This window comes from Leishmania donovani, chromosome 18, assembly GCF_000227135.1.
Source record: "Leishmania donovani BPK282A1 complete genome, chromosome 18".
NCBI classification, from domain to species: domain Eukaryota; phylum Euglenozoa; class Kinetoplastea; order Trypanosomatida; family Trypanosomatidae; genus Leishmania; species Leishmania donovani.
Genome location: NC_018245.1, coordinates 327,365 through 350,086, shown reverse-complemented (window position 1 = coordinate 350,086; position 22,722 = coordinate 327,365). Strand labels below are relative to the sequence as shown.

Here is a 22,722-nt window from a genome sequence, read left to right as displayed (position 1 = left end):
TCCGCCCCGCAGGTACGAGGAAGGAGACATGGATGCAGGCGGGATGGGGACTCGGGCTGACACGTGCGGGGTGGGTTGGGGTGGAGTGGGGTGCAGTTTCGTGACTGCTGCCCCCAACTTTTAGAGCGATGCAGGCTCAACAGCGAAGCAAAGAGGCCACCGTCACCTATCTCCGGCGACCGGCCCATCTCACCCCCCCCCCCCGCACTGCCCTCTCACACCACACACTCCCATAGCCCCGTCAACTCTCCAGCACATCGTGTTGCAGCTTCGTCTGCTCCACAGCGAGAAAGACCTGCATCTGCCGCAGCAGCTGCAGTGTCGCGAGGAACTCTTCCTTCTCTTGCTCGTTGTTCCAGGACGGGATGACCATCGGCACGTACGGCCGCTGCTGCTGTGGCGGCCGCGGCGGCCTCCTCTCAGTCGGCGCCGTTGCCGCCACAGCAGCCACCTCGGCGGCGCTCGGGGCTGCGGTTGTCGAGGTTGGGCCCTGCGTGTTGCCTTGCTGCGCACGCGTCACAGAAAAGCCCCTACCTGGCGCTGGTCGTGCAGACGAAGAGCTCCCGGCTCCATCTCCTGCGACGTTGAGCGGCGAGGCCGCAACGCCGCCGCCCTCGTCGCTGATCACGACGGCGGGTAACTCCCTCCACACCGGCCCCTGTATGTGCTCCTCGCCAACATCTACCAAGTACGCGTTCACCAACGAGGCGGCCGTGGCGGTGTCACGTAGATCGTGCAGGTGCAGGTCCGCGGTGCTCAGCACCAGCGAGGCATACACAGGATCGTGTGGTGAGAGGACGAGCTCTGCGTCATCAAGCGTGCTGAGATACAGCTCCGCCACATCCGCGTAGCCGTGAACGGACGGGTAGCGGAAGCGGTGATGGTGCACCAGTGTGGGGCCTTCGGATGGCTGGGGTGGGAGGGACAGGCGCTGTGGGCCACCGGTGGAGGCGAGGTCGCTGAAGGGGTTGCGAGTGATGGCGTGCGGAAGAACAGAGGAGGCACTGGCGGCGCCGGCGGCGGCTCCTCTTCCCGAACCGTTGGCCGTGGCGGGGCCCAACAGAGGAGAAGGCGCCAGCTGGCTCCTCTCACGACGTGCGAGGACGCCATACCAGTTATCGCCGTATCCGGCGTCGTCCTCCTCGCTATCGACGGTGTAGTAGCTGGCAGCCGCTGAAGACGCGCCGCCGCCCACGCGGGCATCAGCGGAGATGCTCCGGTGGTGGCGAACGCAGCGGCTGTGGTGGTGGGAGGGCAACCGATGCCCGGAGGCAGTACGGTGAGCCGCGTGGCTAAGGTGCCGCCCCGGCACAGCAATCTCTCCCTCATCCTCCTCCGCATCATGTGCGTGCCCGCCGCCACTGGTGCCGCGGCGCTCTCCGTCTTCCCGCAACCCCCGAGGGCCTACGGCCGCCGCGCGCTGGCTTTGCGGCGTGCCGCTCTTGACGCTTCTGCTCCTTAGCGCATCCACCAAGATGCCACCGGCGGCATCCTCGACGCCGCTGCCGACACCCGCCCCGTCAGCGGAGTCTGAGGCAGGCGCCTGCCCAGCGACCCAAAGAAGAGACTCGGCGATGTCGGCATCGATGCCACGCAAGGTCGCCGCCACAAGACGCGTGATCAGGAACGGGCACGGCAGCGGCACCACAGTCCCCTCGTCATTCAGCAGCGCCTGCGCAGCGCGCAACGACGCCATGTCGGCTATGGCTTCTCCTCTTCGATCCACCTCTTCCTGGGCAAGCAGGTTCAGCACCCCAGGTCGCACGGGCGGCGTCTCGCGCGACACCGAAACAGCGAGGCTGGACCCTGGAAGGATGAAGCTGAAGGCGTCCTCGATTGATGCACCGGTGGCCGCCGAGGCATTGTCCATCAGAGGTGAAGCACACGAGACGCTACGGTGTCGCGCAGCTCCACCCGTGGACGCCGCCGCTCCTTCAAGCGCAACGAAGCCCGCACTGGCATCGTGGTAATCACCGTTGTCTGCGGCGGCAGCGCTCACTGCTGCCGACGTACCGGGCAAGTGTAACCGAGCCTGTGGCTGCGGCTGCGTCATCCCGCTACCTGGCGACGACGGTGGGTCCCGTGGAGGGCTGAGGGTAGGCGTTCTGGTCACCGAGCGCGCCTTGGCCCGACCCACCCTGTGCATGTCCCTCGCCGACCCACGCTGTCGACTCGGCAGACCACTCACGTCCGCCGCCGTGCTGCTCACCGCGAGGTCGCTCTGATTCAAGAGCCTGTGGAACTCCTCAAGGAGGGCGGCATCCGTGCACAAGACGCGGTACAGGTCGCAGCACCACTTGCGGTAGAATAACCACACACGTGGGTCTGCCACGTACACGGCAGGCATGAGCCAGTCCAGGACAATGGACAGGAGGCGGAAGATGAGTAAGGCTAGCTCACCTCGCACCTGCCCCTCCATGCGTTGCGCCGCGCGTCTGGTGCCGCGCAGCTGCTCTTGCAGGTGCTGCAGCTCCGCCTTCATGATGCACGGAAGCGACACCCACGAGAAGTCGTTGGCGCAGGCGACAATATCCTGCGTAGTGAGTTCAATGGAGTGCAGATTGATGCACGGTGTTGGGAGATCGAGTGACGGCTGGAGGCCAAGGTTCGCCGCCGCAGATCCATCGCTGCCGGCGCTGTCCGGCCTTCCCTCCCCTTCCCCGCTGCCGTTGCCGTTGCTCTTACCCTCACGCGCCATCCGCAAGAGCGAGAGCGCCGCATCCGTTGGCGAGCACGTCGTGTCGAACGAGAAGTTGCGCAGCAGCTGTGAAGGCTGCTGCGGGTGCTGGTGATGCGCATGCGCCTGTGGTAGGTGATGGTTTCGCGGGTCATGGTAAGAGCCGTTGCTCATGCTCCCTATCGCCGCACCAACGCCGCCGCCGCCGCCGCCGGCGCCGGCGCGCATGGCCATGGGATGCGGTGGATGTAGGTTCGAGTGAAACAACGTGCTCGGCGACAGACCGAAGCTCGCATTCAGTGAGTAGCCACCGCCGCTGCCGCTGTCGCGTAGGCCACCGCTAAGGGTGCCGTTCTTCCACCCGCTAGGCTCGCCAACGCCGGCGTAGATCAGGCTGACGCTGGCAGCGCTTTTATCGAGGACACGGTCCTCGCCAGTGACCATGCTGGCGTTGTTGTTGCCGCTTGTCGTGCCCAGGCCACCCTCGGCAGCAGAGCTGCCGCCGGCGGAGCCCCGCGCGCACGGCCCGTTTCCATGCGGAGGGCTCCCGACAGTCGGCGTGCGACCACCCTCGAAGAGAGCGGTCTTTCCGTCGGCCGTCGCCGACGCCGCCATCGCGTAGCCCGTGGCTTTGGCGCGTGCCTGTTGCTGCATCGCGACGGCCATGACGCACTGGACATGGATAGCGTTGACAAGGGCGTGAACGACGACGTCCACCGCTCGAACCTCTGTGCGACTCCCAGCTGCCAACAGGCCGTGCTCCACAACCTCCGCGGGTGCTGGGCTGTTGGCATTCGAAGTGCGCCCTGTCGCCGCCGCCGCCGCAGCAGCACCTCCTGGTCGACGGTCACTCCCACTGAGTGATGTGTGGCTGTCCTTCAACTCCTGCATGTGCGCCACAGAGAAGCGCTGCGCCGCCGTGCGCGTTAGCCCAGCACGCGCGTTGCTCAGCGGCGCGCTTGCCGAGCTGGTAGAGGCGGTGGCGCTGTGCTCGCACTCCCCTGGGCACTCGCCGCCAATGCCGGTCGCGTCGTTGGCGTTGGGTGAGAGGGCAGCCTGTCGCTGCTGCTGCTGTTGAGCTGCCGCGGCTGACACGACGGCGAGCGCACGAGCGTGCTGGGCCTGTGTGGAGCGCGCATACTCGGGTGCCGAGCGGATCAGCCACGCCACTGCGCCAGTGTAGTTGTGCAGGAAAGGGCAGAAGGTGGGCAGCAGCTGCAGCGCTTCCACGCTCGGTAGATGAAGCGCAGCGAGTACGTTCTCGTCCTCTCCGTCCCCAGCTGCCGAGGCTACAACGCCAACACTCGCCGCCAGGTCCTGCAGCGCCTCATCAGCCCTCCCGCTCTCGTCGGTGGCGCCGTGACGAGGGGCGGAGTTCCAGCAGTCACTACTGCCGTGATGGTCACGCAGGCTAGCCACCTCACCACGACCGGTGCCTGCCTCAGAGGGCGCGCTTCCGCTGCCCTTGTGCGAGTGTGCAGCTCCGTGGCTGCCGCCGTACATGACGCCCTCCGTGAGCGTCGCGAGGATGGCCGGGATGTGCGTCCAGAAGTCGCGATGCAGCCGCACCTCTTCCTCCCTCGCCAAGTCATCCAAGCTGAGAAGCACTGTGCAGCCGTTGTTGTGCATACGCGAGCCGGTGGACCACACACTACCGACGGGGGCAGGGTTCTGTGCTTCAGGGCTCAGCGGTGTTCCGTGGGCGTGCTGCTGATGCTCGACCTCGTCGTCCAGCATCTCCCGTTCACCCTTAGTGGCGACGCGGCCGCTCGCTGTCTCGTCTGCGAATCTGGCGCCGCCGGCAGTGCCTGCGCCTGAGGCGATACTGTTGCTCAGCACCTGAAAAGTGCTCGCTGCGGGCAACAGATGCGAGTAGGTGCCGCTGCGCTTGAGTGCCTCCATAAGCAGTTGCACCTCGCATTTGGGTGTGTGCGGGCTGGCCGCCAGGCTCTTACCAGGCACCCCTGCCGCATCGGTCGCCGCCGCCGCAGCCGCGTTGCTTGTCATGCCGCTCTTTGTGCTAGCGCCACCCCTGCCAGTCCCGAACGAGCCCTTGTACCCGGCGGAGACACCGCTGGTGGCAGCGGTTAGTGCTGCGGTACTCTGAGTCTGCGCTGGATTTTCCGTGTTCAACAGTGTAAGCAGCACTGCGAGGTCGCCAGTGGCGGTGAGCCCGCCCAGAAATCTCCAGAACGTGCGGTCCCACACCCTCGCCGTGTCCACCGGATCCTGCGTCGTCGGGGAGTGCAATGCAGAGAAGCCGCTTCCCATCTTCAGGCCGTGCGAGCCACCCGCATCGGTGCCCAGAGCGTTGCTCGTCGACGCCGCGGAGGGCGCTCCTGCCAGGGAGAAGATGCTTGTGTTGGCGTTAGGAGGGTTGATGGCATAAGAAGACAAGAAGGGGTGCTGCGCCACCCCTGGGGAGGAGACGAGAGAGGGGTTCAGGGCCAGCGACTGTTGCTGCGGAGCTAAGTCCATGTCTGCCTCTGCAACGCCACCGTCTGTCGAGACCCGCTCACTGCTGTGACTGCTTGGCCTCGTTGTGATGCCGCGCGGCTGCTGCTGCTGAACCAGCTCGTTCAGGTTCCTTGGCACCGCGAGCGTGCTGCCGGTGAGAGTGTGCCGGACGTTGTTGCGGAAGTGCTCCTGGAGCGCTAGCTGCACGCCCATGTACACCGCAGGTGTGACATCGATCGGTGCAGCTGCTTCTGCGAAGCTACCCGAAGTTGTTTCGGCTCGCGCTCTATCCTCGTCAAAGGTTTTGCCGGTTGCCTGCCCGGGGCTGGTGATGATGCCATGCATGCGCGGTGTAGCCGCACCGCTGTGGGTGTGACCAATGTGCTGTCGACGACTGGCTGTGCGAGGACCACTGTTCTGCCACTGCAGCGGTGGAGGACGCTGCAGGAGCCACTGACGAAGCGAGAAGGAGGTAGAGGGGGACGTCGTCGTCCCGCCCCCCTCCGTTGTTTCTGCCGACGCTGATCGCACGCTGCCGCCGGAGCGATCTCTGAGCTGCTGCTGCTGTGACTGCTGCACCGTCCAGGCCCGGTTCTCGATTTCGTCGAGGCTGTCGTCAAACGAAAAACGTCGCAGTTCCGGGCCGACGATGGTGCTTCCGGCATGCGCGGCCGGTGGCGAGGTGCGGAGACGGGTCGCTGCGGTTCCAGCCGCCCTCGTCGTAGCCACGGAACACACCGTCTCTTCGCCATCGCCGTGCCCGTCGACGACGTCGTCCTCTACCTGAGGTGCTGGCAAGGCCTGCCCACTCACGTCCAAGTCGTCTGCGTCTTCGCCATCGTTCGTGTGACAGTCACCATCGCCGTCTCGGGCGCTGCACAGACGTCCCAGCGCAGCACACCGCTCGACAAGCTCGCCGACGAAGCGCTCGTTCTCGTCGATGAGTTGCCGCATGCGATGCACCCTCTGCAACTGCTGCAGCAGCCGCGTGATAAGCTGCTGCGCGGTGCTCACGAAAAGCTGCCTCTCCTCTGCCTTGAGCACTGCGTCGAGACGGACGAGCGTGAAGAAGAGCTCCATCACGTACGTGGCCGAGATGTCGCTCTCACAGCTTGCGAGGGTGGAGAGGAGCGGGTAGAACTCGCCGCGAAGTTCAGCTGTGATGTTGGGGAGCAAGGCGGAGCCGGTGCCTCCCGCACTGCCGGTCATGCCCGGGGGCTGCCCAGACGAAAAGGCGGGGTGCGACATGGAACTGCGTGGCCGGAGGTGGCCTCCGAGAAGTACCCCGCACACTCTCCAAATCGCCACAGGATAATACGAAGAAAAAAAAACGAGCCTACAGGACAAGCAAGTACAAGCTATGAGGAACTCTGATAGGAGTTCGCACGGCACACACAGGCGCCACTGTCGGGCACGCAAGTCAGTAGCTGCACCCCTCCTCGAGGGTGTGCGTGCGACCTTCACTCTTTGGGCACGAATGTGTGTGTGTAGGGGGTGGGGAGATGAGGAGGGGGCGGCTGGGTGGGCAAGAGGTGTAGACCAGCGATTCGTTACCGCTCACGTACGTCACACACTTATGAATGCCATAAATACACACGCACACACACACACACACAGGAAAGCAGGCTGCGCACCGTTTGCGTGCTCGTGTGCGCCCCCCCCCACTGCGTGTGTCGAGCGCGCCGCTAAGCTATCGTGAAGGGAGCAGAATAATATGGGGAAGAGAAAGAGAGACGGATGAGGAGATGGCGTGAGAGGAGTAGACGCTGCTGCTGCACAGGCCCAGGCACAGACACCCCCCTTCCCTGCCACACACACACATCACTCCTAGTGAAGTGGAGGAGTGCCGATGCGTACTAGCCGTGGTGGACGTGAGCCGATGAGTGGGTGAGGGCGAGAGAGGCAGCGGAAGGGGGGGGCAGGTAAGGCAGGGGTGATGGAGGCAATGACGAGCGGCGGAGAGGGGAGCACATAACACGGTGACGAGAAGGCGTGCTTGGCTGCGCGGTGTGCGTTGCAGAGGTACACACGTGCACAAAGGCGCCTCACCCACTTCGCCAGCCTTCGCATGATCCTTTCGCCCCCGCCACGAGAGCCTTACGCGAGCAACCGCCTGGCGCACCCTCCCGCTTGGCACGCTCCAAGCACCCATTTTCCTCTCAATGAAAGCCCCTCGCCCATCCATCACCACACCCCTTCCGTCCGACTTACACCGCTGACGACGCCAGAGTCGGCTGCGGTTTCAACAAGACCTCGCGCGCCCTGCGTGTCTGTCCTGTATGTCCTTATGTGCTTTTTCCTTGGTTACGAGATGCGGCTGGTGAAGGACGAGCTCCAACAGATTATGCGACTACTTGTTAGCGTATTATGTCCAGCGTGCGCGCCCAGCGACACACGCACGCGGAGAGTGGGAGGGATGGACCTCCGCATACGGCTTGCGGCCCCCTTTCCCCTTCTCTTTCTCCCGCGCCGTGCGGGGCAGCTGCGTACTTCGCCTCTCAGGCACGCTACTCCGTTGCATCCTCTGCAACCGGCTCCAGCTTGGACGAGTTCATGCGCGCCGCGTCGGCGAGGTACTTGACGGAGAAGTAGTTTTCGCGGGAGAGCTCCGTAAGCAGGCGGTGATGAAAGAGGCTGCGCTGAAGCGTCTTGAGCGCTGGCAACACCCGCGCGGTCTGCTGCGCCCCTATCCCGCCGAACGCCTCGTTGGAGTGGAGCAGGAGGGACTGCGCCCATAGCAGGGCATGCTCGAGACCACGGCAGTGCTCCACCTCCTCGCTCACCCACTGCATGAGCTGTGGAAAGAGGGACGAGGGGACGGCCGCGACAGCTACCGGGATCGAGTTGCGCGGCATCCGGCGTAGGCACTCCACGCCAAGCGTCGCATCTCCAAGGTTCAAGGCGCCGATAAGCGCCAACACCGGCTGGCCGTTCGAGAGTTGCTGGCGCACCTCTTCGGTTGTTACGCGCAAGCTCAGCTGCAGCGGCTGAAAGCGCGGACGCGCCACACGCGTCGAGAAGAGCAGCAGGCCGTCCGTTGTCGCGGCAATGAACTCGGAGCCCGTAGCCGCGAACGCCACGTCCATCGCGCGCGCCGTCAGCTCCGTCTTGCGCTTGCCGGTCGCGAAGTGGCGGTGGCGGCTACCCGGCATCTCCAGCAGCTTGCGCCGCGACAGGTGCATGTCGTCCTCATCCACGTCGATGTCTCCGAGAAAGCCTGCCTCGCTGGCGTTGCGCCATTGATACTGCTCCTCCGCACCCTGCACGTCGAGGTTGTGCGTGATGGGCCACTTCTTGAGCACGTAGCCCTGTGTCGCGTGGTAGAGCACCAGCCACTTGGAGTCGCCGCCCGCGATCAGCTTCTCGCCCTCAGGGGAGAAGCTGATGCGTGTGAAGTGAGTGTTGTAGTTGGCACTGTTCGGCCCCACCTCCTTGCGCCAGCCGCCAGCCGCGTCAAAGGTCGTGAGAAACGTCTTGATCAGCTGCGGGTCGTTGGCGATGGTCGTCTCGTACACGGAAATCTCCTGCTTCGCCGTCAGCACGGCGAGCCGTCGCCCGCTGCTGCTGTACGTGACGCACAGCACCTCGGTGCCGATGCCCAGCACCTCGCCGTCACCCTTGAGCCGCTCGCCGCTGTCGTTCTGGTTGAAGAGGTCCCAAAAGATGAGGTTGTGGTCCATGCTGCCGGAGGTGAGGGTCGTGCCGGACGGGTGGAACGCCACGCACGCGATGGGCGCCTCGTGCCCTTGCAAGACGTCAATAATGCGCCCCGTTTGCACAGCGAACAGAAAGATCTTGTTGACTTGGCTGCTGCCGACGGCCAGTACTTCACCGGACGGGTCGACGGCGATGCACGAAAGCTGCGTCTGCTCTGGAGGGCTGAAGACGCGAAACTGGCGGTAGCGCATGAGGTCGTAGCCGCGCGCCGTGCCGTCCAGGCTGCTGGTGAAGAAGGCGTTCGTGCTCGCACTCGTGCTGATGCCGCTGATGGGCCCTGTGTGCTCGGTGAAGGTTGCGAAGCACTGCCCGGATGCTACCTTCCACACCTTCACTTTGCCCTCCTCGCCGCCGGAGATGATATTGGTGCTATCCGCCGTGATGGCAGCGCAGGCGATGTCGTAGTAGTGTGCCTGCTCCTTGAGCACGTAGGCCTCGGCTTTCCAGTCCCACACGAGCAGCTGCTTGAGGTGGGCACTGCCGAATGCGACCCAGTCTCCACGTGGCGCGAAGGCCGCCGCCGTCAACGCCTGAGCAGATATCGAGAGGAGATGTACTAGGGCTAACTCTCCGCCCTTCGTCTCCGGCAACGCGTGAATGGCGAAGGTGCCGCTACTGTACCCGATCGCCAGAAGCCCACGCGGCTTGTGGAACGCCGTGACGCTGACGCTGCCCTTGTGCGATAGCATGAACTTGTCCTTGATCTCGAAGGCATAGCGCAGAATCGGGGGCAGGTACGTGTCATCGGCGGCCGAAACACGCACGCCGTCGAGGCGCAGCTGCTCCAGCCGCTTGCGCTCGAGGAAGCTCTTCGGAGACGGGGAGTCGTCATCCTCGACGCCACCGCCCTCGGCGTTGTCGCTGTCCTCCTGCTCGCCCAATCGGGCCTCCAGCTTGGCAGTTGCGATCGCCTGCAGCATCTCCCTACGTGTAACGGCCGCGCGGTGCCACATCACCACCACGTTGTCGGCCGCCACACTCACCACCTCGCTGCTGCCCTCCTTCGTGAACCAGGCCCCAAGAACGGCGCTGCGGTGGCCGACGAGCGAGTTCTGCTGGAGTGCCATACCTTTCTGCTGCAGCTTGCCTTGCCGCGGCACGATCTTCATTCGTGCATCCTGGCCACACACCAGGATGTGCTCGCTATCTGCCGTCCAGTCGAGGTTCGTAATGGGCCGTGCAAGGACGGCGTGAAGCTGCTCGATGCGGTGACAACCGTGGAAACTCACGACACGCTTGGCCGGCGCCGTGTACACCTGCAGCGTGGACTCCAACGCCACTGCGACGTACTTGCCACACGGGCTGAATCGCACGCACGGGGTGGCGCAGTTCGGGGGGAAGGAGAGCGTGTCGAGGACGACGCGGGCGGAGATGGAGTAGAAGAAGCCGAGACCGCGCTGCCCGGCCACAAAAGCAAGGTCGCCATCGGGGGAGAGGTCGAAGCAGCTGATGGAGCTGTTGCTACACATGAACGAGAGGTGGCCTGCCTGCTGGAGCTGGATCGACGACAGGTAGTTGTGCACGGGGGAGTAGAGCTGCGTGCCGTCGGGCGAAAAGACAACGTTGCCGCCCGTGTATAGCATGCCATGCACGGCAGCGAGTTGAAAGACGGTCTGCATGACGCGTGTGCTTCTGGTGCTGTCGTGACAAGGAAGTGTGAGCGCTCTCTCTGTGTGTGCGTGGCGCACGCGCAGGAAGTACCTGCGCGAGGGTCGAAGCGCGAGAGACGAAAGGAGGTGGACGGAGAAGCCATGGAAGCGCTTGTGGCAGTGGGTTGGGAATTCCATCGGGCTGTGTGCGTCGCTGATGCCCAATCAGCATGCACGCCTCTGGGTATGCCTGTGCCTGTGCCTGATGAGCAGCTGAAGGGCGCTACACACACACACACACACACACACACACACACACACACACACGGTCTGACGCATGGGTCGGCGGTGTGGCACGCGCCCTCTTTGTTTCTCATGCCAAACGCAATTTCGTTTCCTTGCAAGGCGTCTTTAGCTTATGCACACGCAGATACGGTCACGCGCGTGCTTGGGTGTGCCCCGTGTGCGCCCCCTTCGCCTTAAGCGCAACACGTCAACTATAGTGGCGGCACACCATTATGCACCCTTTTAACAACAGCCGCCGCCGCCGCTCTCTCTCTCTCTCTCTGACAGGCGATTGCACGCGTCCTACAGCGTCACATCGGCCTCTACCTCGTCATCGAGATCGGCGTCGAAGGCGCCGATCGAGTTCCACTGCGTGCTGTACTCGCCCGGCATTCCCTCCAGCGCGCTTGCCGATGCCGGGTACGCAGCCGTCACGCACTCGCGGAAGTACTGTGCACTACTCATCAGCTGCTCATCTGCCTGGTTCACGCGGCGCAGCACAGGCACAAAGGCCTCGATCTTGAAGGTGGCCGCCGGCACGCAGCCGGTGCTCGCCACCGCAGCCGCCGCACGCAGCATCCACAAGGACGTGAGCTTGTCAGCGGCGCCGAAGCTGGCTGCCGAACGCAGGTGCTCGGCAGAGGCGGAGAGGAAGGCCTGATCCGTGCGCTGCGGCGCGCACTTGACGAGGGAGTAGACGAGGGCGTAGCCAGCCAGCACTTGCGTCCCCTTCGTCATCGTGCAGGACAGCGCACGCTCCTTGATGTCGCCGACGACGTCCTCAGGAATGCTCTCGGACATGCATAGCGCACCCACGGCCACACCGGCGGCCGCCGCCAGCCCAGGAGACTCCGGCGCCTCCCACATGGGACGCACCAAGTCCAACAGTTTCGGAATGTGCGGAAATTTCTTCGTGAACTTGGCGTAGCGCAGCACCACGCTGATGAAGCGGCACATTACAGTGCGCAGCAGCGTCGAGTCGACAGCCATCTTCTTGGTCACGACCGTTCCGAGGATGAGGTCGGCGTACTTCTCCGAGCGCGTCAGCAACTGAATCGCAACGTGCAGCGCCAGCACACGCGCCTCGCCCGAGTCGCACAGGGCGGCGTTGAACATGGCGAGCGCCATCGTGCCCTCCACCATTTTCTCCTTGCCGCTGGCGGGGTAGTTCATGAGCTGCAGGCACAGACGCACCAGCGCAAGCACAACGGATCCCTCGTTGCGCGTGAAGAGCACCTTGGAACAGCGACCGGCGACCGTGTTGGCCGCTGCTGCGCTGATCGCGCGTGGGGCGAAGCGCATGAGGTCCTGGATGCACTCCACCGCCTCGACCTTCTGCTGCGGAGTGCCGTAGTCAAGGCCGCGGTTGTAGAAGGTCATGAGCACGTCGAAGAGACGCGGCTCGCCCTCGCCCAGCACAGTGAACTCCGGGGTGCTGCTACTGATGAACGCGCGCGCCGTGGCCACCAGCGTGGTCTGGAACGGGTTGAGAAACTGCAGCAGGTAGCGGCCTGCCGCGCGCTTGCTCGTCATGATGTCTTCACGCTCCTCGTCCTCGAGCGTGTCCAGAACGCGTTCCTCGAGAGCGTTGAGCAGCTCCGGTATCGCACGGACGGCGAAGCTGCGCGTGGCCTCGGTATCGTCGCCAAGGGCATCGATGAGGGCACGGAAAACGGAGGTGATACCGTCGACGTTGTCGAGGTCCGTTCCAAGGCCGTACGCTGTGGCCGCCATCAGCGCCCCATGGCGCCTCCCTGGGACGTTCATCGCCTTTGTGAAAGCCTCGACTGGTATCATCTCGAACTCACGTGGGGCGAGCATCACGTACTTGTTCATGAGCTCCTGCGCATCGTCTAGCGCCTCCACGCAGAATTGGAGCAGCAGGCGCACCATGTCGTCGTGGTAACGGCGCATCTCTTCTTGGGCTTCCTCGACGTCGAGGATCGCGTCGAGCAGCTCGACGTTCTGGTTCGTGTGCGTCTCCAGGGAGCTCAGGTGCTTGAAGACCAGCGCCAGAGCCACCGCCGGCTTTACCTTCACCACCTCAACCACGCCACGCACGCTCGTCGTGAGCTGCGCCTCCACGGCGCTCTCGATGAGGCGCGGGCCGAGCAGCTTCGACACGCGCGCAAACACCTCTCGGGCCGCCTCCTGCACAGCGTCGCGCTCCTGCATCCCCGGCAGCACGCACCCCACGATATGGCCACCCATGCTGACCAGCCGCCGCGGGTCCGCAAACTGGACGACGGTGCCGAGGCACACGAGTGAGCCAAGCTTCACACGGCGGTTGTCCGACTTGTACATGCTGCAGAACGCGTCCACGAAGCGCTCAATCGTCTCGTTCATGCGGATCGTGAACTCGATCGTCTTCTCCGCCACTTCCACGCAGTCCGGGTTCTCAGAAGATGCGAAGCGCACGAGCAGCAGCGCCAGGCCGTCGAAGATCTTGTTAACCGCCGCACGTATGCTCGCCACGCACGCCTGCCACGCCATGTTCGCGTCGGTACGCACGTTCGCGCTGTGCTCGTGGCGGCCGCAGAAGATAGCCGAGAGCATGCGTACGAGGTTGTCCGTGCCGAGCATCTCCTCGAGGGAGCCCAGGATCGACACACCTCGCTTCTCCACGTCGCGCGCCGCCTCCATCGTGAGGATGGCACCGTCCTCGCCGCCTTCGCCGATCGCCGCTGCGACGTCGCCCTCGTTGCCTACCGTTGTCGCGTCCATCGCGCTTGCCAGCTCGGCGCGCGTTTCCGCGTCCGCGTCGGCCATGGCCACCTGAATGCGCATCTTCTTTTTAATGTGCGCCACAAGGTGAAGCATGAGCTTCGCGGAGAGCTGCAGCGAGCTCTGCCGCAGCGTCGTCACCTCGCTGGTTACACCGTCTAGCAGCGGGCCCAGAACGAGCTCCAAGTTGCGCGTGCCATAGAGGGAGACGACGCTGTCGCCCGCCGCCAGCGCCACGTCGCGCACGCGATCGGAAAAGTGCGAGAGGCCCTCGAGCACCCACGGCAGAGAAATAGGCAAGAAGTCCTGGAAGGTCTCCGTCTGAAGCGTGGACGGGGCGTACACCATAATGTAGAGGAAGCCCTCCCGTACTGGTGGCCGCTCGTCCGTCATGCCGGTCTGGATATTCGGGAAGTACAGCTTCAGCAGCTCCGCCCCACACGCGTTCACCACCTCGACGAACACCTGCGCCGCGCCGGCCTTCTCAATCGTGCCAGACTGAACGCGCTGCAGTACGCTGAAGGCCCACTGGCAGATCTCGTCAATGAGGTTGCCGCCGATGGCGGAGGCGAGCGCGGCAATCGCCTTGGCCGCCGTCGTGCGCGCCTCCGTCGACGGGTCCTGCGAGGCCTCCTCCAGCAGCCGCACCAGCTCCTCTGTGTAGGGCAGCAGCGCGCGCGGGTCGCTCACGAGGCTGACCATTGCCGCCACAATCTGCGCCGCCTTGGGCCGCGTGCGCGCCACCTGCACACCGAGACCGCGCGAGAGCACCGGAATGATGAGGGCCAGCGAGGCGGGGTCGACCATATTCACAAAGCGCGTGTAGAGCAGCGCGTCAAGCGCCGACTCCGTCTCCGTGCTGGGCGACCGCATCGCGTTCAGAATGAGCTCCACGTGCTCCTGTATCTCGGGGTTCGAGACGACACCGGCGACGCGGCGCAGCGCGTTCGAGGCCGCCACGGAGACGGCGTTATTCACGTCGAACAGACAGCAGCGAATGTGCTTCATGATCTCCGGCAGCGCAGCAGCGAGCTGCTTAGGGGAGCAGAACGCGACATAGCCGATGAAGTTCAGCGGCGGCACGCGTTTCTTCGCCGAGTCCGAGGCGAGCCCCTCCACCAGCCGCGGGATCAGCTGGCGGAGACCCACGCCGGACAGCTTCGCCATCAACTCTTTGGCGGCGTCATCGGCGCACTCGGAGATGTTCGGGTCGGCGTCCGCGACAGCTTCCAGCAGTTCCGTCGCCATCGACAGCGCGTACGGCTCGAAGAGGGGGGACATCTCGCTGCACAGCACCTCCAACAGCACCATCACGCCCGACCGTTCCACATGCTTCTCCTGGGCTGACTTGCGTAGAATGCCCATGACGTTGTAGCGGCGCAGCGCGGTCAGGCCCAAGCCCTTGATGACGCCGACGAGGCCCCACGCGTGCGCCTTCTTCTTGATGTAGGAGCCGGAATGAATCGCCTGCTTGAGGCACTTCTCCACAAATTCGTCGAGCTTCGGCGAGCCGCGAATATGCGTGTTGCGGCTGATTTCTGCCATCGACTCACAGACGCAGCGATGCACCATGGCGGATTGCGAGTTGTTGAGGGTGCGGCTCTGCTGGTCAATGATGGTTTCTAGCAGCGCCGTCTCCTGCAGGCGGCAGCTCATGACGGAGAGCCACACTGTGGCGGTGGCCAGATACTGCTCCTTGTGCCCCTGCGTCACATCCTTTGGCGGCTTCGCCAGACGTGTCTGCAGCTGCGGCGAGATGCTCTTTAGCAGCGCCAGGTCAGCCACCACGAGCACGGTGCGGCCGGCCTTGAGGGTCTGCCGTAACAGCGCCTCGCCCGTCTGCGGGCTCTCGAGCAGCTGGCAGAGATAGTCCATCACCACGGCAGGCACGCGACCCAGGTAGGTAGAGGACAAACCCTCCAGCGAAACCACGGACGGGGCCCCGCCAAGGGCCTTCAGATCCTCCACCCACTTAAGCTGCGTCCCTTCGTCGGTCGTCGGGCGACGCGCGAAGAGCTGGTGCATCGTCTCCGTCACACGAAGCGCGCTCGCCTCGCTGCGGCCGCCGTAGGTGCGCAGGAAGTACACAAGGTCGTCCCAGTCGGAGGGCTGCAGCACGAAGTTGTACTTCGCCACCGCATCTTCCATGATCCTCCGCACGTGCTTTGATACGTTCGACGCCGGGTCGTCTGCGAGGGTGGCGGCCAGCACGAGCGCACGGCGGCACGTGTCGAAGTGGGTAAAGCGGTTGAAGGCCGCCGCCGTCACGTCGCGCACGGAGTCGACTGTGTTGAACAGCCCCGCCTCCACTGCCGCCAGCCGCTCGCCAGGCACCATCGACATGAGCGTGTAGAAGCCCTGCTGCACACTCTTGTACAGTGACGGGAAGCTCTGCAGGATGCTCGTAAGCAACTCCATCGCCGCTGTTGGGTCAGGCAGGTTCACCTGCCCGAGGTTCTGCATGAGCATCCCGAGCACCTGGTGCTGCGTGGCAACCGGGATCGTCGTCGAGACGGCGTTGGCGCCGCGGCCAGCCTTAAACGCGATGCGCGCGAAGGCCATCAGAACGACGAACAGCGGCGCCGGCAGCATCTGAGTGAGGGACTGGCGCAGCGCATGCGCCATCGCCGACACCTGGCTGACATCTTCTGCCGCAAGCGTCTTCAGCGGTGTGAGGCGTGCGACCGTACGCACCATGTTCTCGGCCATGTACCTGAACGGTGTGTGGGCCAGCAAGCCTGTCAGCGCGTCCGTCGCCAGCACCGCCAGCACGTGCGTTGCCTTGCCTTGCACATGCAGATCTGTCACTGTTGCCTGGAGCGGCTCGTACAGGATAGGCAGCGCCTCCAAGTCGAAGTGACCGTGCGTGCCGAGCAAGCGAAGAGCGAGGTAGACGGACTTGTGCTGGTGAACGGCTGGCATGATGACGCAGCTGCGCTTCTCCACGGCGGCGCGCAGCGCCTCTCGCCCCTTCGCCAGCGCTGCTGCGTCCTTCTTCTTCATGTCGATGAAGTCGTCCTCGGACATCCCCTTGGGCGGGCGGTCCGGGTAGACCTTCAACAGCTGCTGCTCGCGCAGCGTGACATTCTCGTACGCGTCCATGAACTCGATGTCCTCGGCGGCGATCGCCGCATCCTCGGCGGACAGCGCCATGAACCACTCCTTCGACGCCTGAACCGCCTCTGCGATGGCGCCGAAGACGTCACGCGAGGCCGCGGCACTCGTCTGCGTGAGCAGCAAAACCAGCGCACGGCATGCGGCGATAGACTGGTGCTCCACGCCCTTGCCCATTGCCTCGACGAGATGCCGCACAATGGCCTTTGCCTGCTGGGAGAGCATGCGCTCCAGACCCTCACCGCAGGCGAGCGTCTGACGCAACGGGCGCTCGAGCACGGCGCGGCTGGCGCTGTGGTACCGGCGCGACAGGCAACTGGAAGCCTTGTAGAAGTACGGGTCGGCGCCCTGCACGTTATCGTGACCTGCACACAGCAGAAGCTCGCTGAAAGTCGAGGACAGGGAGAGGCTCGAGGTGTGCTGCAGCAGCGCTGTGCCGACCGCGACGAGCGCCGGCGCCGCCGTCTCGCCGACAATCATGGGAGGCGAGCCCGCCGACTCGAGCCCAAAGACGTGCTGCGTCAGGCAGCTCCACAGAGACGTCGCACGCGACGCATCGGAGGCGACGGACTTGACATACTCCAGCAGCGGGCGGCGCACCAGCCCGCGGCAGCTCGTCAGCAGCTGTATTAGCGAGACACCGTAGCCGCTGTTCGCCAGCTCCATCGCCACCTGCGCGGCGCGGGTCTGCTCGTATACGTTTCCGTCCAGCTGGCGCAGCACCTCCGCGGTGCTGAGCAGCGGGTGCACCTTCGCAATCGTGGCCACGTCGCCACGCGCCAGGGCGAAGGGGAGGGCGAGGTACGCGTCAGGACGCACCACCACCACCTCCTCGCAGTCCTTCATCAGATCCGTGAGCAGGCCATCCACCACGGCGGCCGGCGTACGATGCACGTCGAGGTGGACGAGCATGGCGCGGCGGATCGCCGCCTCCTTGCGGCTGTTCTTCAGCGCACCCATCAGCCCGTCCTCCATTGCCGCCTCCAGCCGCAGCGCCGAGGTGAGTCGGAAGGCCTGCGCGGCCGACTCCACCGCCGGCATGGCCACCTCCCTGCTCAGCGTGGACACGACGTCAGCCGTCGGCTCCAGCTGCGCGCGCACCTCGCTAGGCAGCGCCTCCAGCATGTCACACAGCAGCCGCATCGCCACCTCTTTCTCACGTGGGGTGCGGCAGCGAGTGCCGACGGCGTACACGATCGTATGCTGCAGCACCGTCAGCATCTCCGGTGCGGCGGCGCAGAGCTGCTGCATCAGCCGCGCGTAGACGGGGCTGACGCGCTCGACATCGGGGAGCAGTGTGTCGGCGTTCACAATGAAGGGGGTGATCCACTGGGCGAGGGTGTCCTTGCCCTTCGCCTTCATGTAGGCGGCGAGGTCTGCTGTTGGCGCAGAGGCGAGCACAGCAACGTAGCCCAAGAAGGCGTCGCGTGGGGTGTTCGCCAGACCCATCGTGTACAGCACGAACTGCAATGTCACATCGATGTTTTCTAGCTTCAGCGTGCCTGCCACAGGACGCTGCGCACCGAGGACGTGATATGCGACGAGGGGCTGCGCCTTGACCGCGGAGCTGAGCTGATCCTTGGTGAGCGAGAGCTGCATTGCCCCACCCTGGAAGACGGGCGTGAGGGCGATCATCTCTGCCGGCGCCAGGGACTTGACGGCTTTGCACACCGCGTCCATGTTGTGACTCGCGTTCTTCTGCATGAGCTGCCGCAGATGGCGAATGGGGGCGTAGGTGAAGAAGACCTCATCGGTGGTGGGGTGCTGCTTCAGCGTGTGCTTTTTCTTTCGCGCGTGGAGGGTGGCGCGGCGCTGCACGAGAGCTGCAAGCGCCCTCAGGAAGAGCTGCAGCCCCTCGTCGTCCGTGAACTGCTTCAGCCGCGGCACGGTTGTGTCCTTGCGCGGCTGCTGCTGCGCTGCGCTGCGCTTGCGCCACGAGGCGCGCTGCACGGTGTCGGCGAAGAGCGGCGGGGGCGAGGGTGCGTGCAGTAGCACAGGGGCCGCCAGCCGCAGCACCTCCTCGACGCACAGCAGCGCTGCGGGCGAGTTGTCGAAGCACTGGAGGCATGTGTGGAGCGCTACCTGAACGGCGGTACACCACTCCACAAACGAAAGCGGGGTCGTCTCAGAGACCCGCGGCAGCACCTCCTTGCGAAGCCGGCGTTGCTGATCCGGCCGTACGCACGGAAGCCGCGCCGCGCTTAGTACACACTGCACAACCTGCAGCGGGTGGAGGCCCTTGCCAGGGCGGTGTGACAGTTCCACGATCTCTTCGGACGGCTCCTCGACCTTTAGGCCTCCCTCGAGCTGCTCGCGTTGCAGGTGCCGGAACTTGCGCAACTGCGTCGCCTCCTTTTCAGAGAGAGGGTTGTTGTACTGGAGCAGCACGTCCACCGCCAGCGGCACCGTGGCGGCCCGCTGTAGCGCGTGTACGACCTGCGCGAGCTCCATCACAGCGACAAGCAAGGCACCCAGTGTACAAAGGGCTTGTACACCTCTTCGCGCGTTCACTGGCGCACGGCCGACGGAACCGACCCGCGGTGTGTGCGTGCGTGTGGGAGTGTGGGTGGGTGAGAAGTGGAGAAACGAAGGCACGTAGAGGCACAGGGGCACGCAGTGTGTGTGCGCCACCACGATAGCGGCGGATGGCGGCAGCGATGAAGGTGGTCGTCCACAGGCACACGCACACACACGTCTCCTTTCTCCCGAAGTGAAGACAGCGAGAACGATATGGCGAGTGAGTTGTGCAGCTCGACCGTTTTGCGCTTCTACTTTCAAGAATCGTTGAGATGGATAAGGAGCCCAAAACACTGACCCGATGCAGCTCGTTCACATGCGCGCAGGCATGGGCGTGCGTGGGAGGTGAGAGGAAGGGGGAAGGGAGGAGAGACGAAGTTGCTTGCCTGTGTGCTGGCACATGAGTGAGTCCGTGAATGATATGCTGAGGTGCCACTGCGTGCACGGCCAGGGGAGAGGTGCTCGGGGAAGAGTGTGCGGCACTGTGTTCCTTTTTGTATTCCTTGCGTGTGCTTACCTGTCCTTCAGCTTTACCGAGCGTGGCAAGAGTGCCCAGAGGGGGTCTGGTGATCACGCGTCGCACAGCCGCGAGACTACATACGTCCATGTGAGGGCACATCATCACACCTCCGCTCACCTCACTACACAGCTTCTGTCGCGAGATGGGGGACACACGCACACACAGAGAAAGCTTGCCTCGACACCTTGCCCTATCTGCTGCGTCTTTCCGCACCTTGAAACACCCAAAACATGTGAGGGAGATGGCGAAAGGGAGGGAGAGGGGAGTGGGCGAGGAAAGCATCATTGCAGGCCAACTCGCACCCTCACCTATGCTCAGCATTCGACACACCGAGCTCCTTCCCTTCCCCGCCCGCCGTGCCACTTTGGGGGTGGGGTGAGGGCAAGAACACGCCCCATACACAAAAACCGACAAAAAGCGCACCTGTACACGTGCGTACGGGCGATGATATCCCTCCCCTCCGCGCCACCTGAAATGCCCCCTGCTTGCCAAGCGTGTGCGTGTGTGCGAAGGAGGGGGGAGGATCAGACAGACAGACAGACAGACGCCCGCGTGCCGGAATCACCACCGCCACCAACGCCGAAAGACTTGAACCGCATCTATACAATACTGCGAGTGATCCGCGACGCGGCCCTGCTGGGGGCGGACAGTGCCGCTGCCGTTGGCATCCGCATTTGGTATCCTAGGGTGCCTCTAACGAGGAAACCAAACCAAAACGTGCCTTGACGTGCTTACTCCGCACCTTTTCCACGCGCGTGCCGCTGGATGAAATCCACGTTCAGCAACAGCTGCACAACGTGGAGGACCACAGCGAGAACGGCACCAGCAACTGGACAGGAAACAAAGGCGAACCACACCAACATCACACCCGCCAGAGGCAGCGGGTCCGTGGTAGGCAGGCGAGCGCAGCGTGCCACGATGGGGATGTGGATGATTGTGCTCGAGGTACAGGCGATTGTAATGATCCACAGAGCAGGGTACGTGAAGGGCCCCAGTGTGTACCCAGGCACCGACGTGACGGGCGCGGCGGCGGCAATGCGCTCGCTGTGCACCCCCATCAGCAGCACAAGCAGAGCACTGTTCAACACGCTGAAGATGACGTGGATGCGGCACAGCATGCTCCAGCATTGCCTCACCATGCTGAAGATCGTATGCGTCTGCGCCACGCTGCAGAAGACGTAGAGGAGCTCGATCATGCGCAGCCGGCGCAGATAGGCAGTCCAACTGCTGTCCGGACCAAATACGTTCTCGAGGATCCACCCGGGCACCGTGGCGGTGCTCACCGCTGGGCATATAAGCGGCAACCACATGCACACACCGAAGAGGATCATCGCCTCATCGACGGTGGCGATTCGGTTGCCCCATATAAAAATGTTCTTCTCGAAGTGCAGCGTGTGGGAGAGCACCGTGACGAAGGCGATGAGGCAAACAGAGGTGACCATGTTGCAGAGTGACCCGAGCAGCGCGAAGACGCAGCACGTCGACAGGAGTGACGTAACACAGTCGAGCCCGTGATCAAGATACTCGCCAATGACGCTGGTCTTCTTGTCGCGACGAGCGAGGCGGCCGTCCGTGTTGTCGGCAACGCAGTAGAGTAGATTTAGCGACCCGCACAGGATGAGCATGAGGGTAGGCGATATGAACGGCAGGATCGGCGTCATCTCTGTCAGCGACAGCGGTGGCATTCGCAGCATCGCCACGTCCTCGACGAGGGAGGCGGGCAGCAGCTGCATCCTGCCAGGCTGGAACTGCAACCCCGCCGGCATGGAGCTGAGAAGCAGAACGGACGCGGAGATGGTGGAGAAGATACCAACCAAGGTGACCTTGTTGGGCACCCACGACTGTGGGTAGAACTGCACGACGTAGTCGTAAAAGGGAAAGAAGAGGTACTCGGCCATGATGCTGGGCTCGGCTGAAAGGCTGGGCGTCCCGGGCGGCGCCGCGGGGGAGATCCAGCTCTGCATGGCTCCCTCACACACACACACACACACACACACACAAAACACACACGCTCTCTTCTTGTGCGTGATGATCCCAATGACTTCGGTGTCCGTACTTGCACGCGTGCGCAGAACCACAAAGAAAGACGTTTAGAAAAGGAAGGAAGGGAGAGGGGAGGGGGAGAGGAAACACAGGTAAGGATGTATTAAGACGTTAGCGGCAACCACACACGCACTCAAGTTGGTGGGTTCACAGAGATGAAGACGACGACGAGAGGGAGGGGCGGTCGAACAAGCTGAGAATTGGGGAGGTAAAGGAATAAGGAAATCAATATGCGCAAACGAAAGGGCGAGGTCGCACAAGGAAGTGACGCTGTGTGCAGGCAGAGAGATGGAGAGATAGATGGGGGAGGGGTACAGGAAGGGAGAGTTAAGAAGGAAGGCGCGGGTGGAGCGGTGGTGTGCGTGTAGGAGCTTGTGTGGATGTATATCTATTTCTCTCTATATACATATGCGCGTGTGTGGGCATGCGTTGGCTCGAAAGCACTTGTCTGTTGCCGCCCTCGTCGTGGAAACCACCGTCACTAGCAGCGGACACAGTACCGTAACCAACTCACCTCGATGCTGATGGACACGTGCGTGTGCGTGCCCGGCAGAGGCAGGGAAAGCGGCGAGGGACTGCACAGGTGCAGAATGTCGTTCGCCCCTCTCTTCTTGCTCCCTCTCGCAGCGGACCATGATCGGAGCGCAAGACGGAGACGCATAGGGTGTTTGCATATGGGTACGCATGTATAATTGCATATGTGAGGGGAGAGAGGGTGCCGAGGTGTGTGTGTGTGTGTGTGCGTGTGTGTCGGTGTGTTTTGGTGACAATGATCATGATTGCAGGAGCTGACCAAAAGAGATGAGCGGCGCGTGGCAGGGAGGAGTGCCGCGCATGATAACGCTTGCCCCTCCCGCTGTACCACGCCTCATTCCCTCGGCGCCGCCACCACCACTGCGTCTCGCGCGCGCTCTCTTCGCCTCATACTCTGACTTGCCGATCACCACGGCAGACAGAAGCGCTGCCCTACGCAGAGATCGGCAGGGCACCAGGGGGCGCACCCGCTTACCAGCTGCTCCAAGACGCACAAGGTGGGGGAGGCGGGGTAGGGCAGGGCAGGGATGGGATCGATGGAGAGT

General features: G+C 63.7%; 4 protein-coding genes across 4 annotated transcripts; all 4 read right to left on the bottom strand.

Annotated features, from left to right (window-relative positions):
• Positions 1-241: 241 nt before the first annotated feature.
• On the bottom strand, positions 242-6,382 carry LDBPK_180840 (hypothetical protein, conserved; the record flags this gene model as incomplete). Its single annotated transcript, XM_003860049.1, has 1 exon — positions 242-6,382. The coding sequence occupies one exon, from the start codon at positions 6,380-6,382 to the stop codon at positions 242-244; it is 6,141 nt and encodes a 2,046-aa protein (XP_003860097.1).
• Positions 6,383-7,641: 1,259 nt separating this feature from the next.
• LDBPK_180830 (periodic tryptophan protein 2-like protein) lies at positions 7,642-10,470 on the bottom strand (the record flags this gene model as incomplete). Its single annotated transcript, XM_003860048.1, has 1 exon — positions 7,642-10,470. The coding sequence occupies one exon, from the start codon at positions 10,468-10,470 to the stop codon at positions 7,642-7,644; it is 2,829 nt and encodes a 942-aa protein (XP_003860096.1).
• Positions 10,471-11,028: 558 nt separating this feature from the next.
• LDBPK_180820 (hypothetical protein, conserved) lies at positions 11,029-19,014 on the bottom strand (the record flags this gene model as incomplete). Its single annotated transcript, XM_003860047.1, has 1 exon — positions 11,029-19,014. One exon carries the CDS (start codon positions 19,012-19,014, stop codon positions 11,029-11,031), a length of 7,986 nt encoding a protein of 2,661 aa, XP_003860095.1.
• Positions 19,015-20,331: 1,317 nt separating this feature from the next.
• On the bottom strand, positions 20,332-21,564 carry LDBPK_180810 (ethanolamine phosphotransferase, putative; the record flags this gene model as incomplete). Its single annotated transcript, XM_003860046.1, has 1 exon — positions 20,332-21,564. One exon carries the CDS (start codon positions 21,562-21,564, stop codon positions 20,332-20,334), a length of 1,233 nt encoding a protein of 410 aa, XP_003860094.1.
• Positions 21,565-22,722: the final 1,158 nt, after the last annotated feature.